Source organism: Elephas maximus, chromosome 5 (genome assembly GCF_024166365.1).
Source record: "Elephas maximus indicus isolate mEleMax1 chromosome 5, mEleMax1 primary haplotype, whole genome shotgun sequence".
Taxonomy (NCBI): domain Eukaryota; kingdom Metazoa; phylum Chordata; class Mammalia; order Proboscidea; family Elephantidae; genus Elephas; species Elephas maximus.
Genome location: NC_064823.1, coordinates 152165456 through 152186309, shown reverse-complemented (window position 1 = coordinate 152186309; position 20854 = coordinate 152165456). Strand labels below are relative to the sequence as shown.

The following is a 20854-nucleotide window of genomic DNA, read 5'->3' as shown; positions in this document are numbered from 1 at the left end:
TTCTGACTCATAGTGACCTTTGTACAATGGAATGAAACATTGCTGGGCCCTGCACCATTCACACAATCATTTTTATGCTTCAGCCCGCTGTTGCAACCACTGTGTCAATCCATCTCATTGAGGGTTTTCCTCTCTTTTGCTGACCCGCTACTTTACCAAGCATGATGTCCTTCTCCAAGGACTGATCCTTCCTGATAAGAATCCAAAGTATTTGAGATAAAGAATCACCATCCTTCCTTATAAGGAGCATTCTGGCTGTACTTCTTCCAAGACAGATTTGTTCATTCTTTTGGCAGTCCATGGTATACTCAATATTATTCACCAACTCCATAATTCAAATGCATCAATTCTTTTTCAGTCTTTCTTATTCATTGTCCAGCTTTCACATGCATATGATGTGACTGAAAATATTATGGCTTGGATCAGACACACCTCAGTCTTCAAGGTGATATCTTTGCTTTTTAACACTTTAAAGAGGTCTTTTGCAGCAGATTTGCCCAATTCAACACGTCCTTTGATTTCTTGATTGCTGTTCCATGGATGTGGACTGTTGATCCAAAAATATGAAATCCTGGACAACCTCAATATTTTCTCCACTTATCTTGATATTCCTTATTGGTCTACTTGAGAAGATCTTTGTTTTCTTTATGCTGAGGTGTAATCCATACCGAAGGCTGTGGTCTTTAATCTTAATCAGTAAGTGCTTCAAGTTCACTTTCAGCAAGAAAGGTTGTGTCATCTGCATAACCCAGGTTGTTAATGAGTCTTCTTCCAATCTGGGTATCAGATTTTTCTTCATATAGTCCGGCTTCTTGGATTATTTACTCAGCATAAAGACTGAATAAGTATGGTGAAAGGATACAACCCTGATGCATACAATTCCTGACTTTAAACCACACAGTGCCCCCTTATTCTGTTTGAACAACTGCCTCTTGGTCTATGTACAGGTTTCTCATGAGCACGATTAACTGTTCTGGAATTCCCATTCTTCTCAATGTTATCCATAATTTGGTGTGAACCACACAGTCGAATGCCTTTGCATAGTCAATAAAACACAGGTAAACATCTTTCTGGTATTCTCTGCTTTCAGTCAGGATCCATCTAACATCAGCAATGATATCCCGCATCCCACGTTCTCTTCTGAATACAGCTTGAATTTCCAGCGGTTCCCTGTCAATGTACTGCCACAACAGCTTTTGAATGACCTCTAGCAAAACTGTACTTGTGTGACACTAATGGAATTGTTTGATAGTATCTCCATTCAGTTGGATCACCTTTCTTTGGAATAGGCATAAATATGGATCTCTTCCAGTCGTTGGCCAGGTAGCTGCCTTCCAAATTTCTTGGCAGAGACAACTGAGCACTTCTAGCACTACATCTGTTTGCTGAAACATCTCAGTCGGTATTCCATCAATTCCTGGAGCCTTGTTTTTTGCCAGTGCCCTCAGTGCAGGTTGGACCATTTCCTGCAGTATCATTGGTTCCTGATTATATGCTACCTCCTGAAATGGATGAACGTCAACCAGTTCTTATTGGTACTATGACTCTGTATTCCTTCTATCTTCTTTTGATGCTTCCTACATCATTCAGTATTTTCCCCATAGAATCCTACAATATTGCAATTCAAGGCTTGAATTTTTTCTTCAGTTCTTTCAGCTTCAGAAATGCTGAGTGTGTTCTTTCCTTTTGGTTTTCTATCTCCAGGTCTTTGCACATGTCATTATAATACTTTACTTTGTCATCTCAAGCCACCCTTTGAAATCTTCTGCTCCGCTCTTTTACTTAATCATTTCTTCCTTTTGCTTTAGCTACCTGACATTCAAGAACAAGTTTCAGAGTTTTTTCTGACATCCATTTTAGTCTTTTCTTTCTTTCCTGTCTTTTTAATGGCATCTTGCTTTATTCATGTATGATGTCATTCTACAACTCGTCTGGTCTTCGATCGTTAGTGTTCAACATATCGAATCTATTCTTGAGATGGTCTCTAAATTCAGGTGGGATATACCCAAGGTCATACTTTGGCTCTTATGGACTTGTCCTAATTTTCTTCAGTTTTAACTGGATCCTTCTTCTTAGTCTGTCTCAGTCTAAAAGCTCAGCTGAAACCTGTCCACCATGGGTGACACTGCTGGTATTTGAACACTGGTGGCATAGCTTTCAGCAGCACCACAGAAACACACAAGCCCCCACAGTACAACAAACTGGCAGATGTGTGGGGGAGGTATGGCACACAGGTGTACCTTTTTTTTTTTTTAGGTACACCATAAATTACATTAAAGAAAATTTCAAACTCCTTTTTCACAAAGAAATATATTTTATTACTCTGTGTTCTTTAATATTAATTTGATATTTAATAATTAATTTCTTCTAAAATTTAAATTCAGATTCATCATAAAAGAAACAAATATAAGGGGGATTATACTTCCTTGAAAGAGCTCTTGTGGCACAATGGTTAAATACTCTACTGCTAACTGAAAGTTTGGCAATTCAAACCCACCAGCTGCTCCATGGGAAAAAACACCTGGTCATCTGTTTCCGTAAAGGTTACAGCCTAGAAAAACCTGTGGGACAGTTCTACTCTATTCTATAGGGGTCGCTATGAGTCAGAATTGACTTGCCACACAACAACGACATGCTTTTTGTGGCATTTAATAAACCTCTATCAGAACAGAGAAGATGGGTAGGAAGCATATAAACATTGCTCTGACCAAAATCCTTATATAACTCCCCCAAAACAAATAAACCATATACTTCTTGGGCTAAGTAAATCGTAAAGTATTTTAAATGGTTTGAGGTAGGCTGTCTTAAAAAAAGTAAACATGAAATAAAATAATTATCAATGCAATAACTTTCAGGTGATGAATGGTTTTTGATTAGTATTATAAAGAAGCACTTATTTGACATTTCCTTCCCCAACAGTAATCAGTTACAATACCAATCTGAATGCAAATTTTAACTTGACGATACTACCAAAAACCCAAACCCATCATGGTCCAGTGGATTCCAACTCATAACAACCCTATAGGACAGAGTAGAACTGCCCCATAGGATTTCCAAGGAGTTGCTGGTAGATTCAAACTGTCAGCCTTTTGGTTAGCAGCCAATCTCTTCACTACTGTGCCACCAAGGCTCACACGACCAATATATCATGGACTGCCAAAAAAAATCAACAAATCAGTCTTAGAGGAAATACAACCAGAATGTTTCTCAGAGCAAGGATGGTGAGACTTTGGCTCATTTACTTTGGACACGTCATTAGGAAAGTCCAATCGCTAGAAAAGGACGTCATGTTTGGTAAAGTAGAGGGTCAGCGAAAATGAGGGAAACCCTCAATGAGATGGACTGACACAACAGCCACAACAGTGGACTCAAAGATACCAATGATCATGAAGATGGCACAGTACCGAGCAGCATTTTGTTCTCTTATACATGGTGGTGCAATGGTTAAGCACTTGGCTGCTAACCCAAAGGTTGGCAGTTTGAACCCACCAGTTGCTCTGGGTGAGAAAGATGTGGCAGTCTACTTCCTAAGATTTACAGCCTTTACATATGAGCAATTGATATTTGACAAAGGCCCAAAGTCTGTTAAATGGGGAAAAGACAGTATCTTTCACAAATGGTGCTGGCATAACTGGATATCCATCTGTAAAAAAATGAAACAAGACCCATACCTCATATCATGCACAAAAACCAACTCAAAACGGATCAGAGACCTAAATACAAAATCTAAAACGATAAAGTTCGTGGAAGAAAAAACAGGAATAACGCTAGAAGCCCCAATACATGGCATAAACAGTACACAAAACATTACTAGAACTGCAAAAACAGCAAAAGATAAATTGGATAACTGGGAGCTCCTAAAAGTCAAACACCTATGCTCATCCAAAGACTTCAACAAAAGAGTAAAAAGATTACCTATAGATTGGGAAAAAGTTTTTAGCTTTGACATCTCTGATCAGCGGCTGATCTCTAAAATCTACATGTTACTGCAAAAACTCAACAACAAAAAGACAAATAACCAGTTAAAAAATGGGCAAAGGATATGAACAGGCACTTCACTAAAGATGACATTCAGGTAGCTAACAGATACATGAGGAAATGCTGACGTTCATTAGCCATTGGAGAAATGCAGATCAAAACTACAATGAGATTCCATCTCACTCCAACAAAGCTGGCATTAATCCAAAAAACACAGAATAATAAATGTTGGAGAGGTTGTGGAGAGACTGGGACATTTATACACTGCTGGTAGGAATGTAAAATGGTACAGCCACTTTGGAAATTGATTTGGCACCTCCTCAAAAGGCTAGAAATAGAACTACCATACGTACGATCCAGCAATCCCACTCCTTAGAATATATCCTAGAGAAGTAAAAGCTGGCACACAAACAGATATATGCACACCCATGTTCACTGCAGCACTGTTTACAATAGCAAAAAGATGGAAGCAACCAAGGTACCTATCAACAGATGAATGGATAAATAAATTATGGTATATTCACATAATGGAATACTATGCATCGATAAAGAACAACAATGAATCTGTGAAACATTTCATAACATGAAGGAACCTGGAAGGCATTATGCTGAGTGAAATTAGTCAGATGCAAAAGGACAAATATTGTATGAGACCACTATTATAAGAACTCAAGAAACAGTCTAAACAGAGAAGAAAATATTCTTTGATGGTTACGAGAGCAGGTAGGGAGAGAGGGAGGGAAAGGGGGACTCACTAATTAGACAGTAGACAAGAACTATTTTAGGTGAAGGGATGGATAACACACAATACAGGAGAGGTCAGCACAACTGGACTATACCAAAAGCAGTCTCCTGAATAAACTGAATGCTTCGAAGGCCAGAGTAGCAGGGGTGGGGTTTGGGGACCATGGTTTCAGGGGACACCTAGGTCAATCAGCATAATAAAAACTATTGAGAAAACATTCTGCATCCCATTTTGGACAGTGGCATCTGGGGTCTCAAACGCTAGCAAGCAGCCATCTAAGATGCAACAATTTGTCTCAACCCACCTGGAGCAAAGGAGAATGAAGAATACCAAAGACACAAGGTAAGTATGAGCCCAAGAGTCAGAATGGGCCACATAAATCAAACACTACATCAGCCTGAGACCAGAAGAACTAGACGGTGCCCAACTATAACTGATGACTGCCATGATGGAGCATAACAGAGAATCCCTGAAGGAGCAGGACAGCAGTGGGATGCAGACCCCAAATTCTAGTAAAAAGACCAGACTTAATGATCTGACAGAGACCACAGGGATCCCAGAGGTCATGGGCTAACAGAAACCCAAGACAGGAACCATTCTCAAAGCCAACTCTTCAGATACGGATTGGACTGGACTACAAGACAGAAAATGATACTAGTGAGGAGTGGGCTTCTTGGATCAAGTAGACACATGAGACTATCTAAGCACCTCCTATCCGGAGGGGAGATGTGAAGGTCGAGGGGGACAGAAGCTGGCTGGATGGACATGGAAATACAGGGTGGAGAGAAGGTATGTACTATGTTATTAGGGCGAGAGCAACTAGGAGTATATAGCAAGGTTCATATAAGGTTTTTTATATATATATATATATATATGGTTTTGTATGAGAGACTGACTTGACGTGTAAACTTTCACTTAAAGCACAGTAAAATTTTAATTCGAATTCATAAAAACAATCAGATTTACTGGTCTGATAGTGACTGGTGGAACCCCTGAAACTATGGCCTTTAGACTTCTACAAACCTGGAACTGAACCCACTCCAGATCACCTTTCAGCCAAACAATAGACAGGTATGTAAAGTGCATAACACCCTTGAGGAACATGCTCCTCAGAACAATCAAGCACACAAGTCCAAAAGGGCAGCATTTTCCCCAGAACGAAATTCAGAAGGCAGGAAAGATGGGCTAATGGAAATGGGGAACCCAGGAAGAAAGCGGGTACTGAATGGATTGAGGGGATTGCAACTGATGTCATGAAACAAAATATGTATAAATTGTTGAATGGGAAACTAATTTGCTCTGTAAAAGTTTACTCAAACCACAAAAAAATGTTTAAAAATACATATATTTACAGCCTTGGAAACCCTATGGGGCAGTTCTACTCTGTCCTATAGGGTTGCTATAAATCGGAATCTACTCCAAGGCCATGGTTTTGGTTTGGTTTTTGGATACATAGGGCTGCCATGAGTTGAAGCTGACTTGACGGCAATTAGCAACAACAACCCAACCAATTAAATGTGAAATACCATCAACACATCCTGAAACTACAGTAGGAATGTAAAGTATCACATAAGAGAACAACTTTGAGTGCTGTAAAATACTCTCTCATCGGTTGAATTGCGTCCCCCAAAAAATCTCTGTCAACTTGCCTGGGCCATGATTCCAAGCATTGTGTGACTGTCTACCATTTTCATCATCTGATGTGATTTTCCTATGTGTTGTACATCCTATCTATATATTGATGAGATAGGATTAGCAGTAGTTATGTTAATGAGGCAGGACTCAATACACAAGACTGGATTGTGTCTGGAGCCAATCTCTTTTGAGATATAAAAGAGAGAAGTGAACATAGAGACATGGGGACGTCATACCACCAAGAAACAAGAGCCAGGAGAATAGTGTGTCCTTTGGAAACCCTGGTGGCATAGTGGTTAAGTGCTATGGCTGATAACCAAAGGGTCAGCAGTTTGAATCCACCAGGCACTCCTTGGAATCTCTACGGGGCAGATCTACCCTGTCCCATGGGGTCGTTATGAGTCGGAATCAACTCGACGGTGCTGGGTTTTTTGTTTTGGACACGGCGTCTCTGCACTGAGAAGCTCCTTGATCAGGGGAAGACTGACAAGGGCCTTCCTCCAGAGCCCACAGATAGAGAAAGCCTTCCCCTGGAGCTGATACCCTGAATTTGGACTTGTAGCCTACTAGATCGTGAGAGAATAAATTTCTCTTTGTTAAAGCCATGCACTAGTGGTATTTCTGTTATAGCAGCACTGGATAACGAAGACATTCTCTCACTCAGATACACAGAAATACTATAAGCATCTTCTAGGAATATCCAGAACCCTATTTTTAAAATTACGTATAGAGAGAGGGTAAAAAATAAGCAATAGAAATAGAAATATTAGGTACATCTGAAAAAGACACTTGGATCAGATATTTTGAGATTACTATATGTGGAACAAAAAAGAGTCACAAGTATTTTTAAAAAATGCTTTAGTTTAGAATGTATAAACACAATGAACTTTTCAAATTCTCAAAGATCTTTACCTTATGCTTTATAAATTATAAGATCTTTTAAACAATCTGAGTACAATGGTATAATATTCACTTTGGTATAATGTTATAGATGATGAATTTTATAGAAATTGGTAAGAATCTTTCAGGATAAGAATCAAAATAAATGTTGCCTACTTCATACTTCAACCTTTCTACTTTCCAGCCAAAATAGGAATTTCTGAAGACTCAACAGAGTTACAGTATAGACAAGTACAGTCATGTAAATTCTCATGAAGTTTTTCAAGCTGGACATATAACCACTCTTATATTCCTCTATTGCTAAGAATAAAGAAATCTTTTAAAAAGCCTTGTGCTAATTTTATTGAAAGTATCAGGAAAATATTCAACTTGCAATTTACTTGTTTTACTAATACATTTCCACTGAGTTCACGGAACACAACTTACAGGGTACATTAAAACGTAACCTTTAAACCTCCCAGTGTAAAACATCACTTCCTGGGCAAAGATAGTACTCCAAGAACTATCAATCACTGTTAAGAAGAATATACAGTCAACATTGTTAATTAGTGTTGATGCACTCTTCTCTATGCCCTCATCTGTCATGAAGATTGTTTAAAAATCTGAGTTATTAGTCTTTATTTGGGAAAGGATCTGGTTAATATCTTTAAGAGTAGAAATCATTCATCCAACCACTCTATACTGGAGCATGGTAATTCCTACCCCCAATACAAGTTAGTGATAACCACCACCCCTCCACTAACTAAGAAACTATAAATCAGGAAGAGGGCAGCTCCTATGCAACCCCTGTTAATTTCTGTTTACATCTATCCAACTGAGAATGTTAGCTTGTCAGGGGAGAGACTAGCTGATGGAGCAGATAGTGGGAAAACATAACAGATTAAAGATAGAAAATAAACAAAATGACAAATTAAAATGCCATGTGGATATAAAACATGAACTGAATTTTAAATTAATCTTTAAAAAAAATTATTCCTGAATATCCTTTTCATTTTAGCTTCAACCTTGCCTAAAACATTGAAAGAAAAAACTGTACTTCAGTGCAAATTTCTGATTTTTTAAATTAAACACAAAAACCGTAAATAAAGTCAAAAGTATATAGGTTTCTAACATTACGTAAAAGTAGTAAGAAAAAAAGCAACAAACTTCCTAAATCTTTTATATTTAGCTAACCAAAACTCATGACATAAAATCTATGACATTTTATTACAAACACGATACAGCGTCATATAACTTTGATGTATTTCCTAAGAAACTCACTCTGACATTAATCACCAGGGTCGAATTCATGAGGCCAGTTGGCCCTGAAGTCCACCTAATAGGATTCACTATACCTACATATGTTCTTTTCCTCATTAAGAAAGGCATTTCCCCTGAATAACACATCCCAGGCCATAAACACTTCTAATTTCAACAGACTCTTCATGAAAAGACTTTTATTCATTCATTCAACATTTTCATTCATTCTGGCACTGTTCTAAGTGATGAGGTCCTTAGCTTTCATGGAGCTTACATTTTAGTGAGAAAAGACAAGAAACAATATCAGGTGGCAATGACAGATAACTGAAACAGAATCACAGGACTGAAAGGGACTGAATGGCTAGCTTAGACTGAGTGGTCGAGAAAGAACCTAAGAAGATAATATTTAAGATGAGAACTGAATGACGAAATGGAGCTAGCCAAGCAAAGACGAGAGGGAAAAGCATTTGAAACACAGAGAGAGAAATGAACTTGGAATGTTTTAGGAACAGAAAAAATGACAAATGTGCCTTACTTATAGTAGGCAAGAGGAAGTCTAGCAGAAGATAAGGTCTATGAGGTAGATAAGAGCTATATCATACTGAGCTTTGTAAGTCTGGCTTATCAGTTTCGATTTCATTCTACGTGTCAAGAGAAATACTATAGGGTTTTAAGTGGAAGAGCCATAAAATAAGATTTGCTATTTGGGTACTGGATTCTAGGGGAGCAAAGCCAGGAACAGGAATATAGGTTAGACAACTATTATAATAGTTCGTGTGTTTAGGCAATGACCAGGTCTATCCATAATAAGCCCTTAAACAGACATAAATTGAAAAGCCCTGGGCTCTACAGTGTAAGCTCTGATAAGTGAGAATGCCCCAACGCTGGAAAAACAGGCCTTTCAAGGCCAAGAAACCAGATACAGTAAAACCTGCGAAAGCTGGAACGTGTATAAGGCAGAGAAACCTATCAGAGAAGGAAAACTGAAATATTTTCCACTAAGACAAGCAATAAAAATAGCAAGACTGCATGCTGTCACAGAAAACTTGTGAGGCCCAGAAAAACAAGGCAGTCGCATCAAGTTCTGGCTCTCACAGGTTTCACCGTTTTAGGCCTGGTGGATTTGGCTCCCTTACTTACAGCATTTGCCTTATATGGTAAAATAATTGTTTCCGGATGCTTACATAGCTAGATCTGTAGCCTGTCTGGCATCTGACTCCACATGGGGCTGTAGAGATCATCAAACTCCTGGTGAACCTCTGTGATGCATACGGAATAAGTAAATAACTTCCTCCTCTATCCCACTTTGAAAGTTACCTACCAGGAATTTATTTTTACCTCAAGAGCTAAGACTTTCCATGAAGATTTGAACATAATTTTATTTATTAATTTCAAAACCCAAGCAGAGCAAAAGAAAGGCAGTCAAATTTTTCAGAAAATTTGAAGTTCGAACTGAAAAAAATAAAATTAAGCCACAGGTTGACAGGTCCCAATCCCTACTTACACACCCCTTTGGCTCAACCTTTGAGCAAATTAAATCGACTCAACAACAATGAGAGCTGAATACACACAGATGGCACTGAATGAATGGAACTGCCCAACACATGGTATGAAAACAATCAATCTGGAAGAAAACAAGGAATAAGATGGTGAGAGGGAATTCTCCAAGAACTATTTTGTCCAGGCCACTTTTGTTAAAAATCTATTTCAGTCCTACGAATTGGTAATTTTCTACCACTCTTCTATCACTTTGTTGTACTGCAGTGGCCTACGTGTTGCTGTGATCCTGGAAGCGATGCCAACGGTACCTCAAATACCAGCAGGGTCGCACACAGTAGACAGTTTCAGCAGAGCTTCCAGACTAATACATATTAGGAAGAAGGGCTTGGCAATCTACTTCTAAAAAATTAGCTAGTGAAATCCTTATGAATAACAGTGGAACTCTTTCTGATATAGTGCCACAAGGTAGTCCCTCAGGTTAGAAGGGACTCACAATATGAGTAGGGACATGGATGCAAGGACATGGGTGAAATAAAGCTTCCAGGACCTTCATTTGCTGAAGTGGCACAACTCAAAATGAGAAGAAATAGCTGTAAACATCCATTAATAATCAGAATGTGGAATGTATGACGTATGAATCTAGGAAAATCGGAAGTCATCAAAAATGAAATGTAATGCATAAAGTTTCATATCCTAGGCATTAGTGAGCTGAAATGGAGTGGTATTGGCCATTTTGAATCAAACAATCATAAGGTCTACAAAGCCAGGAATGAAAAATTGAAGAGGAATAGCAACACATTCATCATTGAAAACAACATTTCAAGATCTATCCTAAAGTACAACCCTGTCAGTGATAGGATAATATCTATATGCCTACAATGAAAAGAGTTAATTCAACTCTTATTCAAATTTACACACCAATCACTAATGCCGAAGATGAAGAAACTGAAGATTTTTACCAACTTCTGCAGTCTGAAATTGATCAAATATGCAATCAAGATGCATTGATAATTACTGGTGAATGGAATGTGAAAGCTGGAAACACAGAAGAAGGATCAGTAGTTAGAAAACACGGTCTTGGTGATTGAAACAATGCCAGAGATCACATGACAGGATTTTGCAAGACCAATGAATTATTCATTGCAAATACCTTCTGCAACAACATGAACAGCAACTACGTAAAACAACAACTATACCTCTTCACTGGATGGCATACACAGGACTCAAATCAACTACCTCTGTGGAAAGAGATGACAGAGAAGCTCAATGTCATCAGAACAAGACCAGGGGCCAACTACGGGACAGACCATCAATTGCTCATAAGTAAAAGTTGAAGCTAAAGAAAATTAAAACAAGTCCACGAGAGTCAAAGTACGAGCTTGAGTATACCCAACCTGAATTTTAGAGGCCATCTCAAGAATAGATTTGATGCACTGAACACTAATGACAGAAGGTCAGATGAGTTGAGGGAGAACATTCTACATGAAAAAAGCAAAAGGTCATTAAAAAGACAGGAAAGAAAGAAAAGACCAAAATGGATGTCAGAAGAGACTCTGAAACTTGCTCTTGAATGAAGAGTAGCTAAAGTAAATAGAAAAAATGCTGACGTAAAAGAGCTGAACAGAAGATTTCAAAGGGCAGCTCTGGGAGACAAAGTGAAGTATTACAATGAAATATGCAAAGGTCTGGAGTTAGAAAACCCCAAGGGAAGTACACACTTGGCATTTCTCAAACTGAAAAAACTAAAGAAAAAATGCAAATCTTGACTTGCAATAGCGAAAGACTCTATGGGCAAGATACTGAACAACGCAGGAAGCGTCAAGGGAATATAGAAGAAATACACAGGGTTACTATTCCCAAAAGAACTGGTTCAACCATTTCAGGATATAGTATATGTTCAGGAACCAATGGTACTGAAGGAAGAAGTCCAAGCTGCACTGAAGGCACTGGCAAAAAACAAGGCTCCAGAAATTGATGGAATACCAATTAAGATGTTTCAACAAACGGATGCAATGCTGTAAGCACTCACTTGTCTATGCCAAGAAATCTGGAAGACAGCTACCTGACCAACTGACTAGAAAAAATTCACATTTGTGCCCATTCCAAAGGAAGGTGATCCAAAAGAATGTGGAAATTATCAAACAATATCATTAGTATTACAGGCAAGTAAAATTTTACTGAAGATCATTCAAAAATAGCTACAGCAGCAGTACATCAACAGGAAACTGCCAGAATTTCAAGATGGATTCAGAAGAGGATGTGGAACAAGGGAAATCACTGCTGATATCAGATGGATCTTGGCTGAAAGCAGAAAATACCAGAAAGATGTTTATCTGCATTATATTGACTATGCAAAAGCATTTGACTATGCGGATCATAACAAATTATGGATAACGGTGTAAAGGGTGGGAATTCCAGAACACTTCACTGTGCTCATGTGGAACTTGTACATGGGCCAAGAGGAGTCATTCCAACAGTACAAGGCGTTACTGTGTGGTTTAAAATCAGGAAAGGTCTGTCAGCACTGTGTCCTTCTACCATACTTATTCAATCTGTATGCTGACCAAATAATCCAAGAAACTGGACTATATGAAGAAGAACAGGGCATCAGGATTGGAGGAAGATTCATTAACAACCTGCAATATGCAGATAACACAACCTTGCTTACAGAATGTGAAGAGAACGTGAAGCACTTATTGATGAAGATCAAAGACTACAGCCTTAAGTATGGATTACACCTCAACATAAAGAAAACAAAAATCCTCACAACTGGACCAATAAGCAACACCACCATAAATGGAATTGAAGTTGTCAAGGATTTCATTTTACTTGGATCCACAATCAACACCTTGGAAGCGGCGGTCAAGAAATCAAATAACGTATTGCATTGGGCAAATCTGCTGCAAAAGACCTCTTCAGAGTGTTAAAAAGCAAAGACGTCACCTGACCCAAGCAGTGGTATTTTCAATAGCCTCATTTGCATGTGAAAGCTAGACATTGAATAAGACAGACAGAATAAAAACTGATGCATTTAAATTATGGTGTTCGTGAAGAATACTGAATATACCATGGACTTCCAGAAGAACAAACTAATCTGTCTTGGAAGAAGTACAGCCAGAATGCTCCTTAGAAGCAAGGATGGCGAGACTTCGTCTCAGGTACTTTGGACATGCTATCAGGAGGGACCAGTCCCTGGAAAAGGACATCATGCTCGGTAAGGGAGGTGGTCAGCAAAAAAGAGGAAGACTCTTAAGGAGATGGACTGACACAGTAGCTGCAGCAATGGGCTCAAACATAGCAACAATTGTCAGGATGGCTCAGGACTGGGCAGTGTTTCATTGCGTAGTACGTAGGGTCGCTATGAGATACAGTCAACTCAACAGCACCTAACAACAACAAGAACAAATTTGTACTTTGGAGTCCCTTTGCGGTACAAACCATTAACGCGCTCAGCTGCTAACAGAAAAGTTCATCCAGAGACACCTCAAAAGAAAGGCCTGGCAACCTACTGAAAAAAATCAGCCATTGAAAACTTTGTGGGTCACCATGAGTTGGAATGACTTAATGAAAGTGCTTTTCTTGTTTTTGGTAATTGGTAATATATGATAATTCAAGTTGAATCTATACTTAGTAGTTTGAAAAGACTATGATGATTCATGGTAATAGCTAATACTTATTGAACTCTTCTGACCACATGCTAAGTGCTTTTCATGCAATAGCTCATTTAATCTTTAAACTAACATTATCAGACAGAAATTATTGTTCTCATTTCTGGATGAGGAAATAGAGGCTTAAAGATGTAAAGTAACTTGCCTGAGATCATGCTGTGGTTAAGTGAAGAAACAGGGCTTTTAAAGCAACCAAAACCTAAAACCAAATCCAGTGCCATCAAGTCGATTCTGACTCATAGCGACCCTATAGGACAGAGTAGAACTGCCCCATAGAGTGTCCAAGGAGCACCTGGCGGATTTGAACTGCCGACCCTTTGGTTATCAGCCGTAGCACTTAACCACTACGCCACCAGGGTTTCCTTTAAAGCAAAGTATGTCTAAATCCAAAGTCCCTGGACCTTAACCACTATTCAAAACTTCATTTAGAAATCCTAAATAGTACAAAGAAAGAACACTAATTAGTGCCTTATAACCTTTCAAAATAAAAATATGGAATAAAATAATTTATTTTAAGTATCATATACTTTCAAGTATTACGCACTGAAATAATTTACTATTACGAATTATTCTATTTCATTAAAGCAAGTCCCTTCCTCTGCTGGCCGTGTCATTAACCTAATCTAGTTACTATTTATACTGAAATATAATAAAACTCTATTTTTTACAAATATAAACCCCTAATTGCTCCTTACATGAGACTAGCCTCTATCATCTGCCCAAATTTGTAAGAATTTACTATATTTTATTAAGAAGCTAACGACCTTATAAGCTGCTAATTATAAGCTCTGAGTATGGAACAGATTCCCATACACAGAACTGTATGGAAATGTGTATTCTCTTTCTCTCTTCTCCTTCAACTAAGCTTTGGACAAAAGTTAAGTAAGGCTACCGATATTTTCACAGCCTATGCCTATTTCTTTTAGACATATGCTTTCTATTCAAGTTGCCAAGAATAGAACACAATGATGACAAAAAGCACACTTAGGCATAATATAGCTATGTTTAGACAAAATAATCCAGCTTCAGACGTTTTTCCATCACGGTTCTCCTGCTTTGCCTCTGACAAATGTGTAAAGTCTTTGTTAATTCCATTGCTTTTTAATATGATTGTATCCTTAAAACAAAAATTGAGTACATACTCCTATACTATACTAAGGGAACATGAATTTGGAAACACAAGTTGTAAAATATTCAGGAGACTCAGAGGTAAAGCCCTAATAGCCTTAACTGCGGCAGGGTCTCTCATTACACGATCATATGAAATTGGGCCAGGGACAGATTATGCAGTAAATAATATCCAGGGAAATGTACGTCTATAATCTCTTCATTTTACACATATAACATTCCGTGTGACTGCATACTCTGTTATACGATCCTGTTCTGAAAGAGAGTATTATAAATACATACAAGAAAGGGGTTACAGCTAAGCCCAAAGTGAAAAAAAAACTCCTGATTTTTTTATGCTATTAAATTCTCAAACATAACACTGCATTAATTTTTTGCATAAATTCATATAACTTATATAAATATTTGCCTTTAAAACCTGGGAATGGCACCACCAGAGCAGTCCAATAGCCCATCTAGTCTGATATCCTGTCTTTGACAGTGACCAATGTTGGATGTCTCACAGGATAGCATAAACACATAACATAATGTATATAATTATGTGCCACTGCACCATTACCCCAGATGGTGGTTAGATTAGATCCTGAAAGAAATGAAAACAAATTCTAGCCCCCATCCCTCCCCTACTCTATAATTCCCAAAAAGTGACGGAAAAGCCTCCAATGAAGCACAAATTTTACCATAATATAAGCCAATGCTTTATTATGTAACATAGAACTGACTAAGGGATGGTCTCCTAAAATGAAAAGCTATGCTCAGAAGCAGAGCCTAAGCTCATCAAAAGTTATGATTTGAATAGGGGAATTTTAATAAACTGAAAAGCATCTGATATACTCAATTAAAAAGAATTTTCAAAACATGAAAAAAATTAAACTAAAGCCTAAAAAAAACTATGCCTTCTACTCAAGTTTAACCATTTTGTGATATGTAATTCTGTTTTCTACAAAGTATGATAATATTTGTATTTTCAACTCTTCTAGGAAATGGCATTCACACCTGTTTTGCAATGATTTTAAAGTAAGGCATGGATTTATCTAATGTTCGTCTAAGTGTGCAAAATCACATAATGCAGAAAGCTTGGTTTGGTCCTTCAGGAAGGACTATTTCCTAAACATTTACAGAGGAAAAAAAGAGTATCATGCTTTTAAAGACCTTTGGCAAAGATAATTCCCTGGATAGTATGCCTGGGTATTGATGTAACAATCCTTGTCGTCAGGAAACGCTTCCTGACCTAAATCCTCTATGGCACAATTTGAATTCATTTTCTCTTTTCCTGACCTCAAACAAGGTGGAGAAGATCAGGTTATATCATAATATTTCATATGTTTGAAAGCCCTTATTAAGGTCTTCTTTTCCAGGACTAAATAATAGTCCTATACTGAATTTAGTCCTATGATTTTTATATGCTATGTATCACAGCCCAAGAGACAGTTCTCAAAAATTATTTATCCATCATTTTTGACCAAGAACTGTTCCACCTCCTAATACATTCTCAAAAGAAAAAAAAAAAAAGGATCTGTATTTCAGAACAAATCCCAAAAATTCAGAAAAAGAAGTTTATGAGAGATGGGAGCAAGGACCAACGCATACAAAACTCTACACTGAAACTGCTTAATAGGGGATCATTTAATAAACTGTATCTCTCGAAACCTCTGGGGCAGAGCTGAAGCTGAGTACAAGGTCATAAAATCTGCAGCTGTGCTGCTGTTCTTCATAGTCCACGCGGCCTCCTTAGACTGCACAGGAAGCCAAAACACACACTGTCAGAACTGAACTTACCTTAACAGGAACTGGCCAAAGCAGCAGAGCAGTTATGACAGACCAAGCATCAAAATCGTCATTGAAAAGATTGTACGCACCCCTAGGAACTTTCTACTCAAGCAATTTGCTCAAGGAATTTTTTACTCAAGGAAAGCTGTTATCTATTTATGCTTCTAAATATCAAATGTTTTTTTCAGGAATAAAAACTACAAGCTAGCCAAATAAACTTTACTATACATAAATAAGCACTAATAACTTACTTTTATTGCCCACCAAGGCAACCAGTGGCTGAGTTTCTGACTCCTCGCTCACCTTCTTCACCACAGAATACCAATCTTCTAAATTCTCAAAGCTTTGGTAATTTGTAATATCGTATACCAAGAGGATTCCCTGTCACAAAAGAGTTACAGAACATTTGTAATGCACTACTTGAAAAAATACATTAATACTGATTAGGTCTGAATAATCCTTCAGTTATGTCAGGCAGAGTGTAAAAATACAAATGTGAACTGTTTTATACATAAATTGACTTCAATTTAAATTCATTACCAGCAGAGAGATAACAGTGAATTATTTCATTCAATCAAGATGCAAATTAAGCTAAAGGTTAATTTTATCAAAACTGTGAGTGGTTTCCCAACGTAATAAAATATCTGAGATATGCTTAATAAACAACAACAAATGTAAGAATATCATATCCTAGAAGAAGAAAAGACTGTAAGGTCTATATATATTCCTCCCTCATGCCTTCATAAAGTCAAACATTTACACTTTTCAATAAATAACCATCTGCTGCGGCTCTTCTCAAATATTTTCAAAAATGAAGACTTCATGACATTCCTTGATAGCCAATTCCAGTGTTTAGCACAACTTTCCTCAAATGATATAAGCCAATTTCCTCTTTTGGTCCTCTGTGCATTTGGAGAACAACTTAAGAGTATCCTTCTTATAATAACCCTTCATACACTTGAAGATAGTTAAGAAACTCCTTTACAGTCTCCTTTCCAGAGTAAACAAACTCAATTCCTTAAGCTTCCCTCAAAGGACCTATTTTCTACCCCTTTAATCACAGTTGTTGCTTCTTCCCGGAACATACTACATATAGTTTTTTCACATCCTCTTTAAAACAAGCAATGTAACACTGGACATGATACTGTAATAAGAGCCTGAGCAAAGCCAAATATAACAGAGGGATTGCTTCTTGCCTCTTATATACCATATTCCTTTTAATAGATCCTATTATTTTGTGTGGGAAGGAGGAGAAGTATATACACACAAAAAAACAACAGCACATTCTTGGTTCTCATCCAGTTTGTGGTCAAACACTTAATACAAAATTCTGCATACAAGTCTAAATAAGTTAAAAGTCATTGGCCCCTAACAACATCTAAATCAATTTCTTAGGTAATAATGATAAAGGTCAACTAGATTTTTTTGCACCTACTATGTACCAGACAGAGCCCTGGTAGAGCAGTGGTTAAGAGGTTGGCTGCTAACCAAAAGGTTGGCAGTTCGAATCTACCAGTCACTCCTTAGAAACCCTGTGGTGCAGTTCTACTCTGTCCTATAGGGTCACTGTGAGTCAGAATTGACTTGACAGCAATGAGGGCATGTAACAGATGGAGCCCTGGTGGTGCAGTGGTTAAGAGCTTGGCTACTAACCAAAAGGTCAGCAGTTCGAACCCATCAGCTACTCCTTGGGAATCCTACAGGACAGTTTTACTCCGCCCTGTAGCTTGCTGTGGGTCAGAATCAACTTGACAGCAATGCTTTTGTTTTGTTTTGTTTTTTTCTTCTTCTTATGCATAAGACACGTATCTAGGTCTTTGCACTAATCCTCACAGTGGTCATGCAAGGTTGGTATTATCATCCCCATTTTACTGTTGTTGTTGTTGTTAGGTGCCGTCGAGTCAGTTCCAACTCATAGCGACCCCATGGACAACACAATGAAAAGCTGCCCGGTCCTGAGCCATCCTTACAATCGTTGTTATGCTTGGGCTCACTGTTGCAGCCACCGTGTCAATCCACCTCATTGAGGGTCTTCCTCTTTTCCGCTGACCCTGTACTCTGCCAAGCATGATGCCCTTCTCCAGGGACTGATCCCTCCTGACATGTCCAAAGTATGCAAGACACAGTCTCGCTATCCTTGCCTCTAAGGAGCATTCTGGCTGTACTTCTAAGACAGATTTGTTCATTCTTTTGGCAGTCCATGGTATATTCAATATTCTTCACCAACACCACAATTCAAAGGCATCAATTCTTTTTCGGTCTTCCTTATTCACTGTCCAGCTTTCACATGCATATGATGTGATTGAAAATACTATGGCTTGGGTCAGGCGCACCTTAGTCTTCAAGGTGACATCTTTGCTCTTCAACACTTTAAAGAAGTCCTTTGCAGCAGATTTACCCAATGCAATGCGTCTCTTGATTTCTTGACTGCTGCTTCCATGGCTGTTGATTGTGGATCCAAGTAAAATGAAATCCTTGACAACTTCAATCTTTCCTCCATTTATCATGATGTTGCTCATTGGTCCAGTTGTGAGGATTTCTATCTTCTTTATGTTGAGGTGCAACCCATACTGAGGGCTGTGGTCTTTCATCTTCTTTAGCAAGTGCTTCAAGTCCTCTTCACTTTCAGAAAGTAAGGTTGTGTCATCTCCATAACACAGGTTATTAATGAGTCTTCCTCCAATCCTGATGCCCTGGTCTTCTTCATATAGTCCAGCTTCTCATATTATCTGCACAGCGTACAGATTAAACAAGTATGGTGAAAGAATACAACCCTGACGCACACCTTTCCTGACTTTAAACCAATCAGTAGCCCCTTGTTCTGTCCAAACAGCTGCCTCATGATCTTTGTAAAGGTTCCTCATGAGCACAATTAAGTGTTCTGGAATTCCCATTCTTCACAATGTTATCCGTAATTTGTTATGATCCACACAGCTGAATGCCTTTGCATAATTAATAAAGCACAGGTAAACATCCTTCTGGTATTCTCTGCTTTCAGCCAGGATCCATCTGACATCAGCAATGATATCCCTGGTTCCCGGTCCTCTTCTGTAACTGGCCTGAATTTCTGGCAATTCCCTGTCGATACACTGCTGCAGCTGTTTCTGAACAATCTTCAGCAGAATTTTGCTTGGTGTGATACTAATGATATTGTTCTAAAATTTCCACATTTGGTGGGATCACCTTTCTTGGGAATAGGCATAAATATGGATCTCTTCCAGTCAGTTGGCCAGGAGGCTGTCTTCCATATTTCTTGGCATAGACGAGCAAGCACCTCCAGTGCTGCATCTGTTTGTTGAATCATCTCAGTTGATATTCCATCAATTCCTGGAGCCTTGTTTTTCACCAATGCCTTCAGAGCAGCTTGGACTTCTTCCTTCAGTACCATCGGTTCCTGATCAAATGCAACCTCTTGAAATGGTTGAATACCAACTAATTCTTTTTGGTATAATGACTCAGTGTATTCCTTCCATCTTCTTTTGATGCTTCCTGCGTCGTTTAATATTTTCCCCATGGAATCCTTCACTGTTGCAACTCAAGGCTTGAATTTTTTCTTCAGTTCTTTCAGTTTGAGAAACGCCGAGTGTGTTCTTCCCTTTTGGATTTCCATCTCCAGCTCTTTGCACATGTCATTAAAATACTCTGTCTTCTAGAGACACCCTTTGAAATCTTCTGTTCAGTTCTTTTACCTCATCAATTCTTCCTTTTGCTTTAGCTGCTTGACATTCTAGAGCAAGTTTCAGAGTTTCCTCTGACATTCATCTTGGTCTTTTCTTTCTTTCCGGTGTTTTCAATAACCTCTTGCTTTCTTCATGTATGATGTCCTTGATGTCATTCCACAACTCGTTTGCTCTTCGGTCACTAGTGTTCAGTGCGTCAAATCTATTCTTCAGATGGTATCTAAATTCAGGTGGGATGTACTCAAGGTCATATTTTGGCTCCCGTGGACTTGTTCTGACTTTCTTCAGGTTCAGCTTGAACTTGCATATGAGCAATTGATGGTCTGTTCCACAGTCGGCCCCTGGCCTTGTTCTGACTGATCATACTGAGGTTTTCCATTGTCTCTTTCCACAGATGTAGTCAATTTGATTTCTGTGTGTTCCACCTGGTGAAGTCCATGTGTATGGTCACCATTTATGTTGGTAAAAGAAGGTATTTGCAATGAAGAAGTCGTTGGTCTTGGAAAATGCTATCATTCGATCTCCAGCATTGTTTCCATCACCAAGGCAATATTTTTCAACTACCGATCCTTCTTCGTTTCCAACTTTCACATTCCAATCGCCAGTAATTA

At 38.4% G+C, this 20854-nt stretch overlaps 1 protein-coding gene across 2 annotated transcripts in view; it reads right to left on the bottom strand.

The window, feature by feature from the left end:
- RAB28 (RAB28, member RAS oncogene family) overlaps positions 1-20854 on the bottom strand; it is a 119515-nt gene that overhangs the window by 65990 nt on the left and 32671 nt on the right. For both annotated transcript variants that reach the window (XM_049886500.1, XM_049886501.1), the window contains exon 4: positions 16815-16944. In XM_049886500.1, the coding sequence (XP_049742457.1) occupies positions 16815-16944 (130 nt within the window). The remainder of the gene's footprint in view (positions 1-16814; positions 16945-20854) is intronic.